Source organism: Phyllobates terribilis, unplaced genomic scaffold, assembly GCF_046119375.1.
Source record: "Phyllobates terribilis strain yellow unplaced genomic scaffold, ASM4611937v1 Scaffold_1__5_contigs__length_1240528914, whole genome shotgun sequence".
NCBI classification, from domain to species: Eukaryota; Metazoa; Chordata; class Amphibia; order Anura; family Dendrobatidae; genus Phyllobates; species Phyllobates terribilis.
Genome location: NW_027362761.1, coordinates 947,419,230 through 947,442,806, shown reverse-complemented (window position 1 = coordinate 947,442,806; position 23,577 = coordinate 947,419,230). Strand labels below are relative to the sequence as shown.

Sequence of the window (23,577 nt, the reverse complement as noted above, 5' to 3'; positions counted from 1 at the left end):
CTAAGTAGCCTGTTTTAGTTCTTCTTGCTTTGGATTATTGTTATCCTGGGACTTCTTGTTCCACCAGTTTTGTTTCCTTTAATTTTTGTTTCTGCAACTAACTTTTCTGTTAGGAGATCTCCTGCTTTTGCTCCCAGTCCTTAGATCTTTTAAGGACCCCTTTCCCTTTCCTACAGGTCTTCGTTTGAGTTCAGTGCAGGAGTTTCGGTGGGCTATTCACAAGGAATAGGGCACCCACCCCAGCGTAGGGTAAAGCTGAGTCTCAGTGCAGAGACAGCTTTTCCCTACTATTCCTTAGTTCTTAGTTGCAGAACATAACAATCACACTCCAACTCTCCACCATGGCCAAGACCAAATAACTGTCTAAGGACACCAGGGACAAAATTGTAGACCTGTACAAGGCTGGGAACGGTTATAGGACAATAGGCAAGCAGTTTGGCGAGAAGGCAACAATTGTTGGTGCAATTATTAGAAAATGGAAGAAATACAAGATAACTGTCAATCTTCCTTGGTCTGTGGCTCCATGGCAAGATCTTGTCTCATGGGGTAAGGATGATACTGATAAAGGTATGAAATCAGCCTAGAACTACATGGAAGGACTTGGTCAATGACCTGAAGAGAGCTGGGACCACAGTGTCAAACATTACCATTAGTAACATACTATGCCGTCATGGATTAAAATCCTGCAGGGCACACAAGCTCCCCCTGCTTACACCAGCACATGTCCAGGCCCATTTGAAGTTCACCAGTAACCATCTGAATGATCAGGAGGAGGCATGGGAGAAGGTCATGTGGTCATATGAGACCAAAATAGAATGTTTTGTTATCAACTCCACTCACCGTGTTTGGAGGAAGAAGAAGGATGAGTATAACCTCAAGAACACCGTCCTAACTGTAAAGCATGGTGGGGGAAACATCATACTTTGGCTGTGCTTTTCTGCAAAGGGGAAAGGACGACTGCACCGTATTGAAGGGAGGATGGATGGGGTCATGTATCACGAGATTTTGTCCAACAACCTCCTTCCCCAAGTAAGGGCATTGAAGATGGGTTGTGGCTGGGTCTTCCAGCATGACAATGACCCAAAAAACACAGCCAGGGCAACTAAGTAGTGGCTCCGTAAGAAGCATTTCAAGGTCCTGGAGTGGCCTAGCCAGTCTCCAAACCTGAACCCAATATAAAATCTTTGGAGGGAGCTGAAACTCAGTGTTGCCCAGAGACAGCCCTGAAACCTGAAGGATCTGGGGAAGATCTGTATGGAGGAGTGGGCCAAAATCCCTGCTGCATTGTATGCAAACTTAGACAAGAACTACAGGAAATGTCTGACCTCTATAATTGCAAACAAAGGTTTCTGTACCAAATATTAAGTTCTGTTTTCTATTATATCAAATACTTATTTAATGCAATAAAATACTAATTAATTATGTAAAAAACATACAATGCGATTTTCTGGATTTTTTTTAAGATTCTGTCTCTCACAGTTGAAGTGTAACTGCAAAAAATTTTTTACAGACCTCTCCATTCTTTGTCGGTGGGTAAACTTGCAAAATCGGCAATTTATCAAACACCTACAGTACAGAACAAAAGTTTGGACACACCTTCTCATTTAAAGATTTTTCTGTATTTTCATGACTATGGAAATTGTACATTCACACTGAAGGCATCAAAACTATGAATTAACACATGTGGAATTATATAGTTAACAAAAAAGTGTAAAACAACTGAAAATATGTCTTATATTCTAGGTTCTTCAAAGTAGCCACCTTTTGCTTTGATGACTGCTTTGCACACTCTTGGCATTCTCTTGATGAGCTTCAAGACGTAGGCACCGGAAATGATCTTCCAACAATCTTGAGGGAGTTCCCAGAGATGCTTAGCACTTGTTGGCCCTTTTGCCTTCACTCTGCGGTCCAGCTCACCCCAAACCATCTCGATTGGGTTCAGGTGACTGTGGAGGCCAGGTCATCTGGCGTAGCACCCCATCACTCTCCTTCTTGGTCAAATAGCCCTTACACAGCCTGGAGGTGTGTTTGGGGTCATTGTCCTGTTGAAAAATAAATGATGGTCCCACTAAACGCAAACCGAACGGAATAGCATGCCGCTGCAAGATGCTGTGGCAGCCATGCTGGTTCAGTATGCCTTCAATTTTGAATAAATCCCCAACAGTATCACCAGCAAAGCACCCCCACACCATCACACCTCCTCCTCCATGCTTCATGGTGGGAACCAGGCATGTAGAGTCTATCCGTTCACCTTTTCTGCGTCGCACAAAGACACGGTGGTTGGAACCAAAGATCTCAAATTTGGACTCATCAGACCAAAGCACAGATCCACTGGTCTAATGTCCATTCCTTGTGTTCTTTAGCCCAAACAAGTCTCTTCTGCTTGTTGCCTGTCCTTAGCAGTGGTTTCCTAGCAGCTATTTTACCATGAAGGCTTGCTGCACAAAGTCTCCTCTTAACAGTTGTTGAAGAGATGTGTCCGCTGCTAGAACTCTGTGTGGCATTGACCTGGTCTCTAATATGAACTGCTGTTAACCTGCGATTTCTGAGGCTGGTGACTCGGATAAACTTATCCTCAGAAGCAGAGGTGACTCTTGGTCTTCCTTTCCTGGGGCGGTGCTCATGTGAGCCAGTTTCTTTGTAGCGCTTGATGGTTTTTGCTACTGCACTTGGGGACACATTCAAAGTTTTCCCAATTTTTTGCACTGACTGACCTTCATTTCTTAAAGTAATGATGGCCACTTGTTTTTCTTTACTTAGCTGCTTTTTTCTTGCCATTATACAAATTCTAACAGTCTATTCAGTAGGACTATCAGCTGTGTATCCACCAGACTTCTGCACAACACAACTGATGGTCCCAACCCCATATATAAGGCAAGAAATCACACTTATTAAACCTGACAGGGCACACCTGTGAAGTGAAAACCATTTCCGGTGACTACCTCTTGAAGCTCATCAAGAGAATGCCAAGAGTGTGCAAAGCAGTCATCAAAGCAAAAGCTGGTTACTTTGAAGAACCTAGAATATAAGACATATTTTCAGTTGTTTCACACTTTTTTGTTAACTATATAATTTCGCATGTGTTATTTCATAGTTTTGATGCCTTCAGTGTGAATGTACAATTTCCATAGTCATGAAAATACAGAAAAATCTTTAAATGAAAAGGTGTGTCCAAACTTTTGGTCTGTACTGTATTTTCCCCACTTTATATGAGTGAGTAAAAAAATCGGGTCTCCTACAGAGACGCAGTACAGCATCCGATTTTTATGGATACAATGCAGTTCTGTTTAATAGGAAACTGTAAACGGTCATGTAAATTATTAATAGCTGCTGCTGCTGTAAAAGAGGATTGCATACGGACTGCACATGGATGACAAGTAATAAAAAAAAAATCATCCCTCTTTTCTGGATGAAACTCTGAACAATTTTTATACGCTCTTGTGAACCTTAAGGTGATAAAATTTACAATGTAGCTTCCTAACGAAGGGTTCAATATGTTTGTAGCCTAAATAGTTGTTTTAAAAACCATTGAAATAAGTTATTTTTTTTCATATGTCCTATGTTTTATTTCACTTGAAAGCTACAAAATATATTTTTTATGTTCTTGAAAAAGTAGTTTTACTAGGTTCCACCGGTTTGGCTTAGATGTTGTCAATTAGAAAATCCCAAGATAGTGTTACTGCAGAGCCGTCTACAGAAGTACAGACATACTGTATAACCTGAGCCTTTTCCCTATGGTATACCAGTCAGAAATTGGAACCATAGACTCTGTCATTTATTGCTGCTGCAGGCTGTAGAGAGCCACACAGGAACATACTGTGGAGGTAGCTGTTGATGTTTGTCCAAGTAGTTTCATCATTGTCATTGCATCATACGATTTGAAGCTTCTATTATTGTCTGCAATTTTTGTAATCCTACTAAAATTAAAGACCAGGACAGAAAATACAGTACATACATTTTATTTAGTATTTTCCTTATCATGTAGAACTACTAAGACTTTTTGGTCTAGTAGGTAAGGTTACTCCTAGAGGAGAGCGCCAAGCTAGCATAGGACGACTTATCCATTAGAGAATGCTCCCTGGAGAAAGGGCATGCATAATAGCCTCATACAAGAAGAAAGTTGTGTCTGTATTGCCACCTTTTAGGAGGTAGCCACCCTATGGTTCAATGTCAACCCTCTAATGAGAATTGCTTCATGACTTAGCATTCAGTCATACCATAGTCATCCTTCTGAAGAAGACTCTGGCCTGTCTGAATATGTGGCAAGTCTCATCATCATCAGAGTATCCAGTCAGTGCTTGATTATCCTGTGCCAGGCAAATCAGAAAAGTAGATATTTTTCTCCTTCACAGTCAACACTTAAGAACTGTATCCGTCATCACATCTGTATTTATCCACCATTTACCCTTCGTCAGTCATCTTTGTCAGGTGGTTTTAAAATACCTGTCATGCTCGCTTATCACACATAACTTGTTTGATAAAAAAGAAAAAATACAAGGAAATGGTGTTACAACAAATAATGGAGTCTGGTACAATTCTCACCTTGACGTTTGTCAGTATTGATTGAATCAATGCTGACTTGAACAAGTCACAAATGGTTTAGGGATAACAGGAAAATAACAGTTCCCTGGTAAAGAAGCAGCCTCAAAAACTGTCTCTATTCAATATAGTAAAAAATACTAAAGCAAAGTAACCCACGTGAAAAACACAATTATCTAAAGATTAGAAGTCTTCCCTGCTGAATACAGGACCATAATACAGGTCCACAATACTCGGACCTCCCATTGTTCAACTAAACCAAACTTACAGTACATCAACATAGATCCCTATATTAAAGTGCTATGAAAACTGGATTAAACTCCATGTATACAGCTGGATTACATCTCCATTTACTACAGAGCCATAAAAAGATTTTCTGTACAATATCCTCATCCACATATTAAAGAAGCACTCCTCCCATCAAAATTTTTATCCTCTTAATATTTTGCGGTCATCATATTATATAGCACTGTGTACTTGCAATTGCTCATTTTGGCTTTCTACTCAGCTAATTTTTCTGTTTTCTGTTAGGTCTATAACATCATGTGATTAAAAACTGAATCCTTCTAATCTCTCTGTAGAAACAGGAGGTAAATTTTCCCTGCATGACTCATGAGTCACTACAAAAGTCCCTGGCAGGGAGAGGAGTGGAGCAGCTGAGTCGCTGAGTCAGGAGCTGAAGAGGGGAATGATAAATGCAGTGAAAAGAGACTTCCTGTTTCTACATAGAGCCGAGAAAAGAGTAGAATTAGCTGGGTAGAAAGGCAAAATGAGCAATTGTAAGTACACAATGCTATATAATATGATGATTACAATATATTAGGAGGATAAAAACTTTAATGGGAGGAGTGCTTCTTTAAAAATAATGCAATTAAAGAGTAGCAATCATTATTTTATTTTATTTTTTATAAATCAGCAGAACATGAAAATCATCTTTGTAATATATTTTATCAGAGAAATCTGCTTCTTTCTCCTTTTGTACTAATCTTTCACTCTAAATTCACTAGTAAAATGTAAATTTTAACATTAGTGAGATAAGAAATGTCTGTTGTTCCTCATAAGATTCTATGCAGAGGGGAGGGAGGGAGGAGGAACTAGAGGCAGACACAGAAATTCAACTGCAGGTTCACCTGAAATGACAGTTAGGGGCTGTGCACACATTGTGGTTTTGTCGCATTTTTTCTTCACAGATTGTCACAAAACATGAAGGATTTTCTAATACCAGCAATGTGAATTAGATTCATGAAGTCTCATGAACACATTGCTTATTTTGCCCTTGCAGATTTGCAGCAGATTTAAATCTACAGCATGTCAATTCTTTCAGCGTTTTTGCTGCAGATTTCACCCAAGCTAATAAGTGGGGAAAACACATCAAAAACGCATGCAAAAAAGTGTCAAAAACACGTAAAAAATGCATGTATTTTATGCTGCATTTCTTCCTGCCAGCACATCAGTATTTTCAGCAGATTTTTTTGCTGCAAATACTGAATGTGTGCACATACCCTTACAGTTTACAGCAACTGTTACTCATCTTCCCAAGGTCCAGTGCGGCATTCTGTAATTGTTTATAGTTTACAGCGGTGATGTCCCGTTCACAGTGCTGCAGCCAATCACTAGGCTGATTGGTTCTGACGATGGAGATGGCTCAAGCACTGCAGCCTTTTCCCAATAAACATACATAGGACCTCTTCTGATCTCTGTATGCTCCAATTTAATACAGAGTTGCTCTTCTATTTAAATTACTTGTATAGAAATGGACATATGTTCAGCTCCTTACTAAGAAATTGTACAACCTTCATTCACTGCCGCTATGCATGAATCCTTAGACTATGTTGCCTTGAAGAGCTTTTGGTGAGTTTTTGATGTTGCAGATTTTCTGCACCTATTAATTAGAATTAGATACTTGCATTTTTTCGAAAATAAGTAGCATAAAAACTCATCATGTGAATGTAGACTTAGGCCACGTGCATGCAAATATAAAGGTGGAGAAGATGGTGTAACACCCCTCTGAAGACCCCTGTTATTGTATTGTGTGGAAACTGTATTTTTTTACTTGTTTTATCCTCCTGGAGGCTGCAGGTTCCTCTTAGTTAGGTGTGACAGGGTTAACTGTAGGGTCGGACCAAAGTTGGGAAGGCGTAAGGAGGACTAATGTGTGAGTTCCTGGTTTTATGTTTGTTGGTAGTGAGCTACAGATAAGGAAGGACACCCTTAGAGGAGAATCATCAGCACTGGGTGTGTGTGGAAGCATCAGATTGGCAAGGGAGCAAGTTATTCAACAAGTAACTCTACAGTGGCGGTAGGTTCCTCACAGCAGGAAATTTGGGGCACCTAATCTGGAAGAGCTTAAGAAGGTAACAGTGTTAGCCATACGTGGAGAATAGCATGAAAGAATACTGAGTCAGCCAAACTGGGACACGTCAGTAAGGTGGTAGTTATTGAGAGCTCCCTGGTGCACCGCAACACATTAACCCATGTGTCCCTGTAGATGGAGGTCCCCAGCGTAACTTGTTATGCATTTGTAACGTTTCTCATAAGTAATGTGCTGCCATCCAAAATCACTAAAAATGTGACTCTGTTTTGTGCAGAAGAAAAAGCTAAGCATTGTTCCTGCTACCCATTTTATATAAGTTCCAACTTCAGTTAACAAGACTTTATTTTTGTAAAGCTGTCTGGTTTCTTTGTTGGAAAGTTAAAGGGGTCCGGTGCCACACAAATGATGCCAGAACTGATGTTCGGAACAGTGGCACAATCGCACACACACACCCAGGAACCCACATGTAAGGTGTTTTGGGGTACGGATATAGATGTTGACCGAATTCCACCTTAAATACATGTTGAGTATTTGGTACGTTTTTATCTGAATATTTGTAAGCCAAAACCAGGATGGGTGATAAATACAGAATTGGTGACGTGTTTCTATTATACATTTTCTCTGATTGTTCCTCACCTGGTTTTGGCTTACAAATACTGATGTAAAATACTGACCAAATACTGATTGTGTGTACGTGGCCATCACTCATGTGTAGTGATCTGATCTGCTAAGATTTGTGTAGGTTGTACTTGTGTGGTCAGTATGGGAAAGGACATTTTTGCTGACTTAATAAACTAAGGAATATGTAGATTATTGACAAAAAATTATAATGGAATCGTTTCATAATTCCCATTAGGTGAAATATGTGTGTCTACAGCACCAAAATGTAGAGGACATTACATCTTATTATTGTGTTACCACATTATATTAACCAAAACATACCAAAAGTGACACAAATGCATCCACTCTACAGTGATTAGTTCAAAACCCCTGGAAATTTTCATCCACTAAAACCTTTTTCCATATGAACAAATTGAGATTTGTCACGTTTTTACATTACTTGTAAGTTATCTGATTAAATCTGAATATACAGTCATCTGCCGAGGTTGTACAGCTCATTTACTGCGCTAAGTGAAAAGATGTCTAGACACAAAATTACATTCTGTATGTTGCATCTATAAAAAGAACTGTATACCAGTGCCAGCTGGCAGTATACAGAGTAGTAATGTAAAGTGGCTTCTTCAGTTGCCACTCTAGATGCCATAGAAGTTCACATATCAGAATTATGGACTATGCCAACTATGTGAGATTATCCTGCTACAAAATGAACTTTTATTAGTCACATTATTTAGGTTTTATTAAAAATATAAGCAGTAGTATGGGGCCCTGCCTCCCACGATTATCACTGTACATCCTAGATCTCTGACAATATTGGGATGATGTGATGGTGGATACTAATAGAGACTACCCCCAAGATGGAGCATAGCAAAGCGTAATTAATATGATTTATAAATATTAGATACTGTATGGTAAACTCCACATGGACAATCTACAATAGGGGTCAAATTGCTCACCACAATTTCCAGAAACATATCTAACCAATATTAACCAAAAAACAATTCAAAGCAAATACTTGGTAATTCTCTGTGAACTAAATTGTGTAGTGCAAATTAGTATATTGTAGGTAAAATTGATCATGTGTAGGCTTTAAAAGGAACCTGTCACATAGAAAATACTGTTCCATGTGAAGCAATAGTGCAGGAGGAGATGAGCAGATTGATATATAATTTTGTTAGAAAAGATTCAGTATAAATGGTAATTAATTTATTTAAATTCCTGCACATTATGGCTTTGGAGTCCAGTGGGCGGTCCTACTAAAAATTCATTGATGGAGATTGACTGAACAGAATTTTGGTAAAGTCTTTATTTGACTGGCCTTTATTTGAAGCCCTGGAGGCATATACATTTAAGACCCACACTAGATGACTCTCCACACTTGTCAGACTTAATGGGAAGATAGATGGAGCTATACACAGTGCAATGCTGGAGAAAAACCTGTTACAGGCTGCAAAAGACTTAAGACTGGGGCGTAGGTTCACCTTCCAGTGGGACAACGACCCTAAACATACTGCCAGGGCTACAATGCAATGGTTTACATTAAAGCATATTCATCTGTGTGAATGCCCCAATCACAGTCCAGACCTAAATCCCATTCAGAATCTCTGGCAAGATTTGAAAATTACTATTCACAGATGCCTCCATCCAATCTCACTGAGCTACAGCTAGTTTGCAAAGAAGAATGGGGAAAAATTTCTGGTTTTAGATGTGCAAAGCTGGCAGAGACATACTGACGCGCCCCCTGGGCCGTGTGTGTAGGGGAATACCTGGAGCCGGGCCTCTGTGAGATACTGGGGGTTGTAGTCTCCGTGGCGGTGACCCGGTCCGTGCCCAGGGCGGTCAAACCAGAGGGGATAGTCTATTCGTTCTGAATGTCCGACTACGCCACCCGTGGATTGCGGTCGGAGTGAACCGCCGCTGCAGTGCAGACCGCTGAGGCTGGTGTTGTGGGCGCAGCAGAGTGTAGTATAACTCCCCACGGGCGGAGTATAGCCTCAGGGCAGCAAGTGGGGATGTTGGGAGTGATGGTGCGCGGGAGTAATGACTCATTGTCTCTGTAATGCGGTTCAGGATCTTTACTCACAGTTCTTTATCCAAGTTGCTTCAGCTGGTCATAACGTCCCGCGTCGCACTGTGCTCACCAGGTAAGGGGCTCGGCCAACTCCCAGATAACTTTGGAGCGCTTCACAGGACCCCCTTTGTGTGTCCTTCCTCTGGCCTGTCATACCCCACCAGTGACCATGCTTCTGTCCGGCTGCCTCGGGCCTTGGCGGGTAAACGTTGGCCTCCGTTTCCCTAACCCTATGTGGTGCCTTCCTAACGGGTATGGCAAGGGGCTGCGCCACATAAAATGTCACAGCCTCCGGTTTCTAGCTGAGGGTAGTTCCCCGCCTCCACTAGTTTCGGGGACCGGTCTCCCCCTTTGGCCTGACCCCTCCACGCAGGTAGATTCGGGCGTGTGGTGGCTACCAGCCGGTCCACACCCCTGGGGTCCCTTCGTTCCTTGTTCCTGGAGCCTTCTCCGCTCCTCTTCCTTTTTCTTCCTCTCCAGGCTTGGGCCTCAGTTACTAGGCCCGCCTCTGGAGCAGAGCTCATGCAGAGCCTCTGCTCCCGGTCACTTCTCCTCAGACTCAACACTGATCTAAGATGGTGCCCACATTTTATACCTCCCTATAGGTGCACCCAGGAACTACTTCCTCCCTGCTCCTGCACTACAGGGTTCCCCCTTCCTCGGTGTTCCCTCCCCCCACTCCAGCCAGGGACAGGGACTGTCGTGCTCTACTTGGAGCATATCGGTCGCCCTGTCCCCCGGAAATGTGGTGTAATGCATGCAGGTGTCGGGGTCCTGATCCACACCCCATCCTTACCTGGAAGTGAGATATCGCACATCTGGATGAGATGCAATACCTCTGTAGCAACCGAGCCCTCGGGTTACCACAATACCCCAAAAGACTTGCAGCAGTAATTGGAGCAAAACATAGTCCTACAAAGTATTGACTCAGGGGGCCTCAATACAAATGAATGCAACAATTTACAGATTTATATTTTAAAATATAATTTCCTTTGCACTGTACAAATACTTGCTACTCAGTGTTTGTGGGTGTAACGTGAAAAAATGTGGAAAATTTCACAGAGTATGAATTCTGTTTCAACACACTGTATATTGAATGGGTAAAGAAGAAGAAATATGGGATGGTGATCTTGGTTCAATTGAGGAGGAACAATGGTCGGATATAATAATTTCATTTCCTAAAATATCACTGAGCGAAACACACTGATAGATTGTTATTGCAATTAACAGATTGTTATTGTAATTAAAATGTTTTAAAATAAAATAAAAACTATATATTTATTACACAGTTTAAAAAAAACACCAGTGTTCCTATATAAAATAAGGGCCCAAGACTCTCCAATATGTAACAGGTGTAAAATTCATGATTCAGGTTCTTTCAGCTGTACAATAATAAGGAATCCTAAGAACATGATTTGTTGGGGAGGTCATGAGGACTGAAGTTTGGGAAACATTGGGGGGGGGGGGTATGATGTATGACCCAATCTGCCTAACAGGCAGGTTTTTTCCTCCTAATCCTAAATGTATATCGACTGGATCAACATTCAGAATGAAAACTTTACGTGTACATAAGTATTTATATTATTTTCTTCAGAATATAGCACCTACGCCCTTTTTGAAACCATCAACGGCTTCTGCTGTGACCAGCTCCGAAGGTAGACCATTCCACAGATTAATAGTTCTGATGGTGAAGAAAGCCTGTGTCCTCTGGAGAATGAACTTGTTTTTCTCCATTCACAGGAATGTCCACTTGTCTTTTGAGACGGTTTAACGTGAAATGGCTTTTAACCATAATTTTTATACTAGCCATTGTACATTTTAATCATGTCCCCCTTAGACATTCCTTCTCAAGACTAAATAAATATAATTAAATTATTTTAATCTTTCCTCAGAACTAAGATTCTCCATGCTTCTTATCATCCATGCAACAATATCCTGCTGACTTTAGCCGCCTCTGATTGACATTGCATGCTGTTATTTTGTCTGTATGTGTTAAATTATCTTGGTTCTGGAAATAGAGCTTATTAATTGAGTATATCAGGTTGTAGTGGACCGCTCACCATATGTGTGTGATGCGCACCCTGGGCCGTGTGAGGAACCCTGAACCGGGCCCTATTGTGGATGCTGGGGGTTGTAGTCACCGTGGCGATGACCTGGTCCCGTGGCTCAGGGTGGTCAAACCAGTGGCAGTCTATTGAGGTGGTTTTCATTATTTGCAAATGTCCGACTACGCCACCCGTGGATTGCGGTCAGAGTGAACCGCCGCTGCAGGGCAGACCGCTGAGGCTGGTGTTGTGGGTGCAGCAGAGTGTAGTATAACTCCCCACGGGAGGAGTATAGCCTCAGGGCAGCAAGTGTGGATGATGGGGTTGATGGTGCGTGGGAATAATAACTCAGAGTCCCTGTAATGCAGTCCAGGATCTTTACTCACAGTTCGTTATTCCACGTTACTCCGGCCGGCTGTAACTTCCCTCGTCGCATCATGTTCACCAGGTGAGGGGGCTCGGCCAACTCCCAGATAATTTTGGAGCGCTTCGCAGGACCCCCTTTGCGTATCCTTCCTCTGGCCTGTCATACCCCACCAGTGACCACGCTTCTGTCCGGCTGCCTCGGGCCTTCTCTGGGTAAACCTCGGCGCCAGTTTCCCTGACCCTATGTGGTGCCTTCCTAGCGGGTATAGTGAGGGGCTGCACCACATGAAATGTCACAGCCTCCGGTTTCTAGCTGAGGGTAGTTCCCCGCCTCCACTAGTTTCGGGGACCGGTCTCCCCCTTGGCCTGACCCCACTACTCAGGTAGATGCGGGCGTATGGTGGCTACCAGCCGGTCCACACCCCTGGGGCCCCTTCTTTCCTCTGTGTTCCTGGAGCCTCCTTCGCTCCTCTTCATTTCTTCTCCCCAACTCTCTCTTCAGTGCTGACTGGGCTAGACTGGACTAGACCCGCTTCCGGAGCAGAGCTCCACAGAGTCCTGCTCTGTCACATCTTCTCTCTGACTGACCTCTCTCCATGAACTCCACACTGATCTAAGATGGTGCCCACCTTTTATACCTCCCTCTAGGTGCACTCAGGAACTGCTTCCTACCTGCTCCTGCACTACAGGGTTCCCCCTTCCTAGGTGTTCCCTCCCCCCACTCTAGCCAGGGACAGGGACTGTCGTGCTCTACTTGGAGCATATCGGTCGCCCTGTCCCCCGGAAATGTGGTGTAATGCATGCAGGTGTCAGGGTCCTGATCCACACTCCATCCTTACCTGAGAGTGAGATATCGCACATCTGGGTGAGATGCAATACCTCTGTAGCAACCGAGCCCCCAGGGTGCTACATGTGTCCTAGGGTATGTGGAGGACTGACCAGTTCCTGATCCCATTAAACCAGCTGTTGCGAGAATGCTTTAAATGTGAAGGAGCGGGTTCCCACGCATAGTGATTTTTTAAAATAAAGTCAACTGGTTGATTGCCATGGAAAATAATATATACATTAAAAGAGGAGCAGGGAATAAATGATCACCCTGAATGCATGAGTCGCACCTAGCACCTCTCATGGTGACAAGAAACAGACTTCTAGGCCTGAATAATATCTTTAAAGCTAAGGATCAGCTTCAATACTATTTTTATTATGCATATTATAAATTTTATACCATATGCTTACTCTTATTGTCTGGATGCAATAGTATATAATACTGGGATTTTTATTGTAAGTAATTTACTCTGTTTATATATGTATTTCCTTGATGTACCTAAATCACATGTGTCAAACTCTGGCCCACGGGCCAAATCGGCCCGCATGCTGATTTATATTTGACCCACGAGTCAGTAACATTGTTATGTTGCTACAGCAATGCTGTATAGCTCAGCTGAACTCACACACTGCCGTCTCAGTGCAGGCAATCAGGCTGCTCCTCCTCCCGTCTCCTGCTCTCCTAAGACTGCAACCATAGAGCTTCTACATTTCAAACCATGTTCTGTAGAACCCAATTGCTGGGTCCAAAGCCCCGTGCTTAGAATCACTGCTGGTTTAACTGCTGGGACTGCAAGCAATCAGAAAGTTATCTAGAGATGAGAGGACTAACGTCAGTGCTCTCTTGCCGTGGACAGGAGTGGAGCAAATTTCCTGAGCTTCTGGGTTCCCCTACACAGCATTTGATTCGCCGGCCTGGTGTGACATCATCTGTTCATTGTGCAGGGCACAGGTGACATCTTGCCAATCTGGCTAATCATGAGATGAAACTCATGTTGACCAAACTACTGACACATTCAATCATATAAATGCAAATTAAATGCTATGTTCACATGCAGCAAAAACCTTTCTTTTTGCAGCCAAAACCTGCTCTCTCGGCGATAAAAATAACAAAAAAACGTCCTCAATTGTAGACATTTTTATAATAAATATCAAGGTTGACCCTCGACTTGGTCCAAGTTTTTAATTTTGGTCCTCTGTGTGTTTGTGTTTAACATCTCTGACCTAGATGAAGTATGATTACGGGGGGGTTGTGGGATGGGTTGTTCAGATTGTTATTGTAATTAAGAGGTTTTAAAATAAAATAAAATAAAAAAATACATTAAAAAAAATACTGACGTCCTTCCCTGTATGACTACTCATACAGATTCATTCAGTGGGTAAGGCCACCCACTGGACTCATATGCCCGAATGAAGAGCAACTCATTCTGAATCTACTAACTCTTTTTTCACAAAACTGTGTATCAATTTACAAAACAAATCTTGCTTTGAAGGAAACCTGTTAATAGCAGGTTAATAGCATTCTGACACCATGCGGCCACCGTACTGTGAGCCCCACCGCTGGGGGAAAATTAACTTTATTCACTTTGGCAGCCTCGCCGTTTCAGTCATACTGTTGGTGCCGGCGCGGTTTCAGTCACCGCTCAGTGTATAGAGAGCGGCGGCTGTAACCGCCCCCCGGCTCTGACTGACAGCCGGCTCTAATGATGAGCTCTGGCAGCGTTGCATAGACTAAATACATTTGTAGTAAAACCTCATCTGTGATAAGTACTAATCCAGGTCTGTACGAGGTTTCACCTTCTGAACTTATACATTGTGCTAAAGCAAAATCTGTATGGTGCAGCCAAATTTTGGGAAATCCTCAAAGTGCCCTTAAATCTCTTGTTAAACCCTATTCATATGCTTTGTAAAGTAATTTACTATATTGAATATTTTCAGGCACAATCCGCTTCAAAACACTGTATATAAATAGACCAAAGTATTTGAGTTTTTAGCGACTTGGTCTAAACATGAATGTTTTTATCCACTGACAGCAGAAAGTGACAATGAAAATGGGGAAACCTATATGATAGAAAATTGCCGAACTTTTAACTATACAATAAATCTTTATTTAATAACTTACCATGGCATTCACGTGTTGCATTGATAAGGAAGGAGATTTTGAAAACCTCTTCTCACAATTTGGCAGAAACAACCATATTAGTCACAGTTTTGCTGAAGATCTGCCATGTTGTTAACCTTCTTGACTTCATTGTGGGAAATCTGTGGTATTAAGAACCACATTTAAAAAAAATACGTAATACCATAATTGTGATTATCTATAGAATCAGTTCTAGAACATTTCCGCAAATTGCTTCCCTCTGCAGCATGTGCGTTCGCGTAGCCTAAGGATTTTTTTTTCTTTTTTCATTTTAGATGGGAATGCTTGCCCTTTTATTTTTAGTGGTGTTCAGCAAAAAGACCTCTTTCAAATATCTCTTTTAAGTGTATAAATCTACAGCATGCAATACTTATTTTTTATGAAGCTTAGCTAGCAAATAAATTGGTTTCAACTCTTCACGTATAGTACATTTGTGGTTTCTGGGATGCTATACTTCAAAATAATGATTGGTGTTGAATTCTCCAAGATAAATATGCTGCCAATTGCAGGCGTGCAAGAAATCAATTTTCGCATGTTTCTTTTATTTTTTACATTGACTATTCAGTTCAGTTAAAGAATCTGATAATATTTTCTTGCCGTTTAATAGAAATCTGCATTTCTGTTTTCCAGCACTGGGTACCAATGTATTTACTATTCACCTGAGAACACGGCAAAGGCAAAAGAAATTTTAAGCAACATCAATCACCTGCAACCTCTTATATCAAGCCATACAGACCTCCTGCTTAATTCAGCAAGACAGCGCTCTGCGGACAGCCTCAAAAATTCTTTAAAAGCACTCTCGGAATCGGTGAGATCCAAATCTGCCATGCAATGGCTCATGTATAAAAATAGGCTCCCTCCTAATGCTACTCTTCTATTTAATGTACAGGCTGACATTCGCTACATTATAGAATATACAGAACTCGCTTTGAAAGATAGACTTCAAAATGCCAAGTCAACGCAATAGCAAACAACTAATACCTTTGAAAAAAGCAATTTAACATTTTCTATATCTTTATTTCGTGCTTTTAAAGGTGTTTTTGAAAGTAAGATTGCAGGCTTTCAGAGGCGGCAGATTCTGTTATTAAATTGAGTTATTTCATTGCAGCAGAGCGTTCTTCTCTTTCTAATGCTAATAATTGTTGCAGAGAAGCAAGTAGAAGATAATGTTCTTTTAAGATAGAATATCCTTTTTTGTTTTGTTTCATCTGAAAGTGATTTTTTTTTATTTTGTGCAGTTACACTCGCCAGCAATTGTACTGCAAACACAGCACTAAACTTCGAACAAATGGAGTAAAATATTGTTGGTGGCTGACTTATGAAATAGGCTACCTCGGAGAAGATAGACTCCACAAAAGAATAGGAGGGAGATGCATGGTAACCGGCTTTGCATCAAAGCAAATAAATATATGTGTGGAATGATGGTTTATTCGAGGCTGCGATAAGTAATTGATGTGAAAAACTGATGAGGAAATGTAACTGTTGTTAGGTGTAAAGTATTAGTCAAAGGCTTATCAGGGTTGTCTTGCCAAAAACAACCCTTTTGGTCTCAAAACCACAGCTAATTTTGCAGAGTGAATGAGCTTATTGCTCATTTCCCATTTAATAATGGCTACAGGAGAACTCTAGGACGTACGTGTCAACCCTGCCTAGAAGAAGAGGCGACCACCTGAACCCTGCCGTATTTACTAGAAACCTCTCGGAACTTGCTACTCTGGGTGGTCTTTTTATTCAGTGATGTAGGAAATGAAGCGTAGAGAGGTTAGGACATTGTAGCTTTATAGAAAGAGGAGTAATTGGGGCAGACCAAATGTCACTGCATTCTTTGCAATGTGTCCTGATAGGAACAGGTCAATGTGGCTTTATTTAGTCATTTAATATGAAGGCACTTGTAACACTGCACAACAGCAGAACATTTCCAAAAATATGTACAGTCTCTGGTTGCTTCACCTTTCCTTGCATGTCTGAGCTCCTGTCGACAATGGGCCTTAGACCTACTCCGTCACAGGCAATCACTCATCTCTGGGTCTATGGAAGCTCGCTCTCTCACTAGTTTTTGTGTCTGCTCTCTGAATCAGTCACTCTCAGCACTCCAGGTTCTTGGCCTCACAGATCCCACTTACTCAACTGAATGGTCCACAGAATGTGCACGCCAAGCCCTTATCCTCACAGAGTTGCACACTATTGGGTCACTAGACTCTTCTACCTAGAGGTAAGCAAACAGTGTCCAATCCAGTGTGATGTATTCCAAAAATTGAAGTTTATTCCGCCATCAATTACAACGTTTCAACCTATACTTGATAAAGACCTATGATAGTGACGCGCCCCTGGGCCTGTGTCGCGCTGCGGTGCGCACGCGGGAGCTTACCCGGAGCCGGATCCGTGGAGGGTTGTAGTCTCATGGCGGTGACCCGGTCCGTGCCCAGGGAGTCAAACTGGACGGCAGTCTACTAGTAGTAAATAGTTGATGACTACGCCACCCGTTGAGTGCAGCCAGGGAGCTGCTGCTGCGGGGCAGACCGCTGAGGCCGATGGTAGGATTATGCAGCGTGATAGTATAACCCCCAACGGGAGGGGTATGGTCTCAGGGCAGCCGACGTGGATGATGGGGGTAGCAGGAACCACTCAGAGACGGTACGGTGTAGTTCAGGGTCTTTACTGGTAACAACGATAGACCCTCCCGGAGTACTTGCTAGCGAACGGGGCCTGGTCAGTCCTTGAGCAGATGGGATCTCCCCTGGCCAGGCGTAGTTGTAGGCCTCCCAAACTGACTGTACTCTTCTGGCTACCTTGCTAGAAGCTGATGTAAGTAGCCCACGTCCCTGAGTGTACCGTGTGGTGCTCACCCGTATGGCCGGTGACTCGGGGCCTTCTAATGGCTTCCGCTCCACGATGGCGGTGCTGGTCCCACGCGTGTGACCGTGCCTTCGGGCTTCTGGGCCAGAGGACCTGAAATCCCCTGCCTGACGGATTCTGCTGCTGGGTAGGAGTTAGTCCCCACAGCCTCGGACTCCGGGTCCGGAAAGAAGTCTTCTTAGTCAGGGCGAGCTCTGCAGCTGCCAGCCCCTGACTCCTTGTAACTCTGCTGTTTCCTATGCTGCTTCTTGTCTCTACTCCACTTGTCTGACTCACCCTGCCTCAGCCCCGGGTTTATACAGGGGAAGTTCTTCCCCTCCCAAGACTGGGCAGGAGGTGTGGCATGCACAGGATCCCTGACCAAAGGACCTCCCACCTGCTCTCAGACATAATATCTCTATCACTGTGGCAACCAGACCCCTGGGGTGTCACAATAGGTCAAAACGTTGTAATTTAATGGCGGAATAAACTTACATTTTTAGAATACATCATTCTGGATTGGACGCTGCTTGCTTACCTCTATGTTTCTAATCCTCAAAGTGGGTTCCTTGGAATTTTGAACGAGCGTCCAACTTAGTGAGTGCTGTCAGCCTTTCCTTTTTGCTTCTAGACTCTTCTACCTGTCTATAACCCAATGGCTACTTCTGGTGCAGCGTTCCTTTATTGCTTAACTGGTTTTAGCTATGGAAGGTACTTCAGATAGCATGCACTTACACTCTTTTCTTAGCTCTGCTCACCTGAGCTTTGGCTGTTACAGATACTTGCACCCTACAGATTACATTCACCCTCCATCCCTGGCTACTATCTCTTCTTAAGGAGACACTGTCTATCAGGGCAGTTTCTTCCTCTTCTCTCTTATGGGTGACAGGTCTCCTTTACCACAATTCAATGTTTTTAATCCATTTCTTTAACCATAAGAAAAAGAATATAAAACTGTAATGTACCTTTAAAATGTACTTTTTTGGACACTTAATTTTTATTGACCTATCCATAAAGCATGGACCTAGCCTTAAGTAGTGCTTTCCATAAGTTAACTAAGGCTAAATTCCCACAATGAGTGGGAAAAGTGAGACATTTGGTGAGTTTTTGATGATGCAGATTTTTGGCAGCATTTCTGCACCAATTAGCTAAATTATGACTTTTCATTGCATTTTGAGTGTGTTTTTTACATACATTTTTATCTTGATTTTTTTTTAAATAAAATAGTTTAGATTTTGATACATCTTGTAACTTAGCTGTAACTAAACTTTATTGATAAAGTCATATGTAGATTTCATGTGTCACGGAAATGCACAAAAAACACACATGCAGTTTTTACCTGCAGATTTTCCTGATCTCCTTCTAAGTCTGGGAAAAATCCACAAATAAAATACAGATTTACTCCAAGAGTAATTGACATGTTGCAGATTTCAAAAACACACCGCAGGTCAGTTTACACTGCATAAAAGAAAGCACAGTGGGCATGAGACTTTTATAAATCCCATTCACTTTACTGGAAATGTAATATGCCGCGTTTTTTGCTCAGCAAAAATACACAGCATCAAAAAATGTACCAAATACTCATCGTGGTACCTCAGCCTAAGGCCTTGTTCACACATTCAGTATTTAGTCAGTATTTTACATCAGTATTTTAAGTCAAAACCAGGAGTGGGTGGAAAATACAGAAGTAGTGACGTTTCTATTATACTTTTCCTCTGATTGTTCCATTTCTGATTTTTGCTTAAAAATGCTGATGTAAAATACTGACATGTGAACATGGCCTTACGCTTATTATTGTACCGCAAGCATACCTAGTCTAAACAAGCCATAGCTTTTAGCTTTCCAAAAATACAACCTTCCCGCTTTGTCATGCAGAAATCCATTGCAGGTGAATCATTTTCCCAGTACTTTAAAAGTAAATTAGTTCAAATGAGAGACTAAGGAATAAGAACCTTTCATGCACGTCTTTAATATGTCCCTTTCATATGAATTTGAGGCATGGGTTACGATTCAGCTGTGGCAGTTGGTGCAGGTGTCCTTCACTTACATAACACCACAAGCGCATTATTTATTAACATTGTTTTTGATTTTGACATTTATTGGGATTAACTTAAAAGAACAACAACGGCTTGGGAAGGTATTCCCTCAGAAAGCAGCCAGACACGATTTGGATGCAGAAGAAAGAAGTCTATGTAGACAGATGGCCTGTGAAGCCCATACATCTGCAATACTATGAGCAGCATTGGATCTTTATAGCTTGGAGTGATTTCAAGGCTTGACACAATTGAGAGAAGTTACATTGAATCATTGTTGTCGTTCAATAAGAAACCAATGTCAATATGCAAAGATTTACCGAATGCAGCACCGTTCACTGTAATACAAAGGCTGGCGTGCTAGTAAGGCCAATATCTTTATATAAGTCTCAGTACCAGCATCAGAGCATACTTGATTACTCTCCCAGGAAAATAGGATACCTCCTGGACTCTCTGAAGAGCACGCTGGTCTCCTGGGTGCACCATGTCCTCTTAAAAATATACTCGCATCCTGGATGAACGCAGTTATCTTCACTCATTAGTAGTGTTGAGCGAGCACTAAAATGCTCGGGTGCTCGAAGCTCGGGCCGAGCTCACTGTGATACTCGGGTGCTCGACCCGAGCAACGAGCCCAATGTTAGTCTATGGGAGACCCGAACATTTTTGCGGCGGCTCCCCCCCGGCAGTCTGTAGAAAGCCTAAAAAGTGCCCAAAACGATAGTGACAGTGCTCAAATGACATGGGGACAGCATGGGGATCGTCCCTGGAAGCATTTCTGACCCCTAGGTCACTGCTGTCAACAACGTGGTCAGAGGTATTAAGCCACTTTTACAGGCTCACAATAAAACGTTCAAAAACGAAAGTGAAAGTGCTTTCCTGTGAAATATGTTAACCCTTAACGACCATGGGTCTTTCTGTTTTTGTGTTTTCCTTTTTTGCTCCCCTTCTTCCCAGAGCCAGAACTTTTTTAATTTTCGTTCAATATGGCCATGTGAGGGCTTATTTTTTGCGGGACGAGTTGTACTTTTAAACACCATCACTGGTTTTACCATATCGTGTGCTGGAAAATGGGAAAAAAATTCCAAGTGCAGTGAAACTGCAAAAAAAATGCAATTCCACAGTTGTTTTTTGGGTCCTTTTTTTACCACGTTCACAGATTGCTAAAACTGACCTGCCATCATTATTTTCCAGGTCGTTACGAGTTCATAGACACCAAATATGTATAGGTTCTTTTTTATTTAAGTGGTGGAAAAAAAAATCCAAAGCTTGCTAAAAAAACAAAAAAAAAATGACGCCATTTTCCGAGACCCTTAGCTTCTCCATTTTTCGGGATCTGGGGCCAGGTGAGGGCTTATTTTTTGCATGCCGGGCTGACGTTTTTATTGATACCATTTTGGGGTAGATCCGATGTTTTGATCGCCCGTTATTGCATTTTATTGCAAAGTTGTAGCGACCAAAAAAACTTAATTCTGGCGTTTAAAATTTTTTTCTTGTTACGCCGTTTACTGATTGTATTAATTCTTCTTTTATATTGATAGATCGGGAGATTCTGAATGCGGCGATACCAAATATGTGTATGTGTTTTTTTTTTTTATATATATATATATTTTTTATTTTGAATGGGGCGAAAGGGGAGTGACTTAAACTTTTATATATTTTTTATTTTTTTAAAAACTTTTTTTTTACACTTTCTGCTTGCTTCTATAGTCTCCAGAGGAGACTAGAAGCAGCAGTTGTCTGATTGCTTCTACTGCATACAAGCTATGAGCAGATCGCTTGTATGCAGGAGAAATGCTCACTTGCTATGAGCGCTGACCACTAGGTGGCGCTCATAGCAATTGAGACATGACAACCACAGGCGTCTGCTGCAGACCCTGAGTTGTCATGCCCACCCATTGGTGACCCGCGATCACGTGATGGGGTCACTGATGGGCGGGGCTTAGGACTCCAGGAAGCGCGAGTTAAATGCCACTGTCAGAGATTTAACATGTTAACAGCCGCTGGTGGATTGCGATTGCAATAATCAGCTGACATATGCTCGCTTCAGTGCGGGCTCACCGCCGGAGCCCCCGCTGAACCAGCCTTCCCGACCTGGTGCGTACTATTACTGACCAGGTCGGAAAGGGGTTAAGGAACATCCTTTCCAGGATAAAGACTTGTGTATAAGGTAAAATAAATAACCAAAAACAAAAATACTCCTCCACACCTTGGGCTATGTTCACAAGTAGCATTTTTTATGCGTTTTTGCACGTTTGTATTGCTTTCAACCGTGACAAATGCATTCACCGGGAAATGTCATTTTAACATTTTACAACCTTATCTGGCCATGTGCTGTGTGACACATGCATACAGTGCTAAAAAGACATGAGAACAGCATGGGGAAGACCCCTGGAAGCATCTCTGACACCCAGGTCACTGCCTAAAAGTGTGCCCATCAGAAGTGATCCTTGCCGCATCAGAAGATGCAGACTTGCAACTATCCCCGTGCAAGTCCTTGTCCCAGGGCAGTGTTCAATTGTACCTCCCCCATAACTTGCAATACAAGCGCAAGTATGCAGCCTGCCACCCACCCACCCCCAGGCTGCAATACCATACTGCTAGCTTGCTTGCACTTGAAATTGGGCCTTTTAGGCATGTGGAGGTGGAATCTGGCCACCACGTCATGGCTGCGTCGGTAGCCTGGTGTCCATACTCAGTCCCCAGCCGCCCCGCGGCCTGGTGCCCACACACAGTCCCCAGCCGCGTGGGGGTGGCCGGGTGTCCATAAAGGGTCCCCAGCCGCCCCTATTTGTCCCGGTGCGCCTTATACACAAGCGCGCATACCAAAACATTACCTGTGCCATCCCCAGTGCATTTAGTGGGAAGGACAGCCTAACCGCAAACACGTGGACAAGTGAATGTGGCCAGGAATGGTCCATCTCACTGACGCCTTCACACTGGGTTAATATTGTGGAAGCCGGGACACAGTTGGACACTGGGATGCAACACGTCCTCCAGACATAGAGGATTGCGGGTCCTGGGTCAATCAGGCTTCAACACAAAGTTCAGAAGGTAGACAGCAGCAGTGGTCGGCCTCCTACACAACGAGTAAATTATTCATGATCATGAGGCCATCCACCTCCTTAGCTTTCTGTTCCTTGGAATGCAAGCGCATGTATGTAGTAGCAGCTAGGCCTGAGGTGGTCAGCGTTTTGGCGCATATTCTACCTCCTTCGAGGATTGCTGGATGTTTTCCTGCTACTATCCCAGTTCTATGACTCCTGTTAAAACAAAGCTTCAGGTGATGAATGATGGATGAGGTGGTGGCAAAGGAGAAAGAGCAGGAGGAACAGGGATCATTCACATCAATATCAGGCCAGCCAACCACACATGTCTTGTAGGATATGTTTCTGTACTAAAAGGAGCGGTTCAGCTACACAGTTATAAAGCATACAGTGAATGCAATGCCTACCAAAAATTTCGAGGCACTCCAATGCCCCTTGGAAGTAACATGGAGGTCAGAGGGCCTTAACTAAACCGTTTTTTCCATTTATAGCAACTGGGTCTCCTGTACACTGTTGGCCTAAGCAGGGAATGGAAGGCTTTCCAAAAATTATTAGGCACTGCAATGCCCCTTGAAACAGATGTGGATTACAGCGTATTAAAAACCTTCTACCCATTATTGGGGAGTGGGTCTCCCTTAGTGTTCGCCTATGCATTGAAAAGCAAAAGCTGACAAAAATTAGGAGGAAATGCAATGCCAGTTGCAAGAGTCGTGGAGGTTAGAGGTAATTAAAAACAACATGTCAATG

The 23,577-nt window shown here is 42.6% G+C and overlaps 1 protein-coding gene across 16 annotated transcripts in view; it reads left to right on the top strand.

The window, feature by feature from the left end:
• INPP4B (inositol polyphosphate-4-phosphatase type II B) overlaps positions 1 to 23,577 on the top strand; it is a 911,138-nt gene that overhangs the window by 758,891 nt on the left and 128,670 nt on the right. For all 16 annotated transcript variants that reach the window (XM_073642182.1, XM_073642173.1, XM_073642215.1 and 13 more), the window contains one exon: positions 15,549 to 15,726. In XM_073642182.1, coding sequence (XP_073498283.1) covers positions 15,549 to 15,726 — 178 coding nt within the window. The remainder of the gene's footprint in view (positions 1 to 15,548; positions 15,727 to 23,577) is intronic.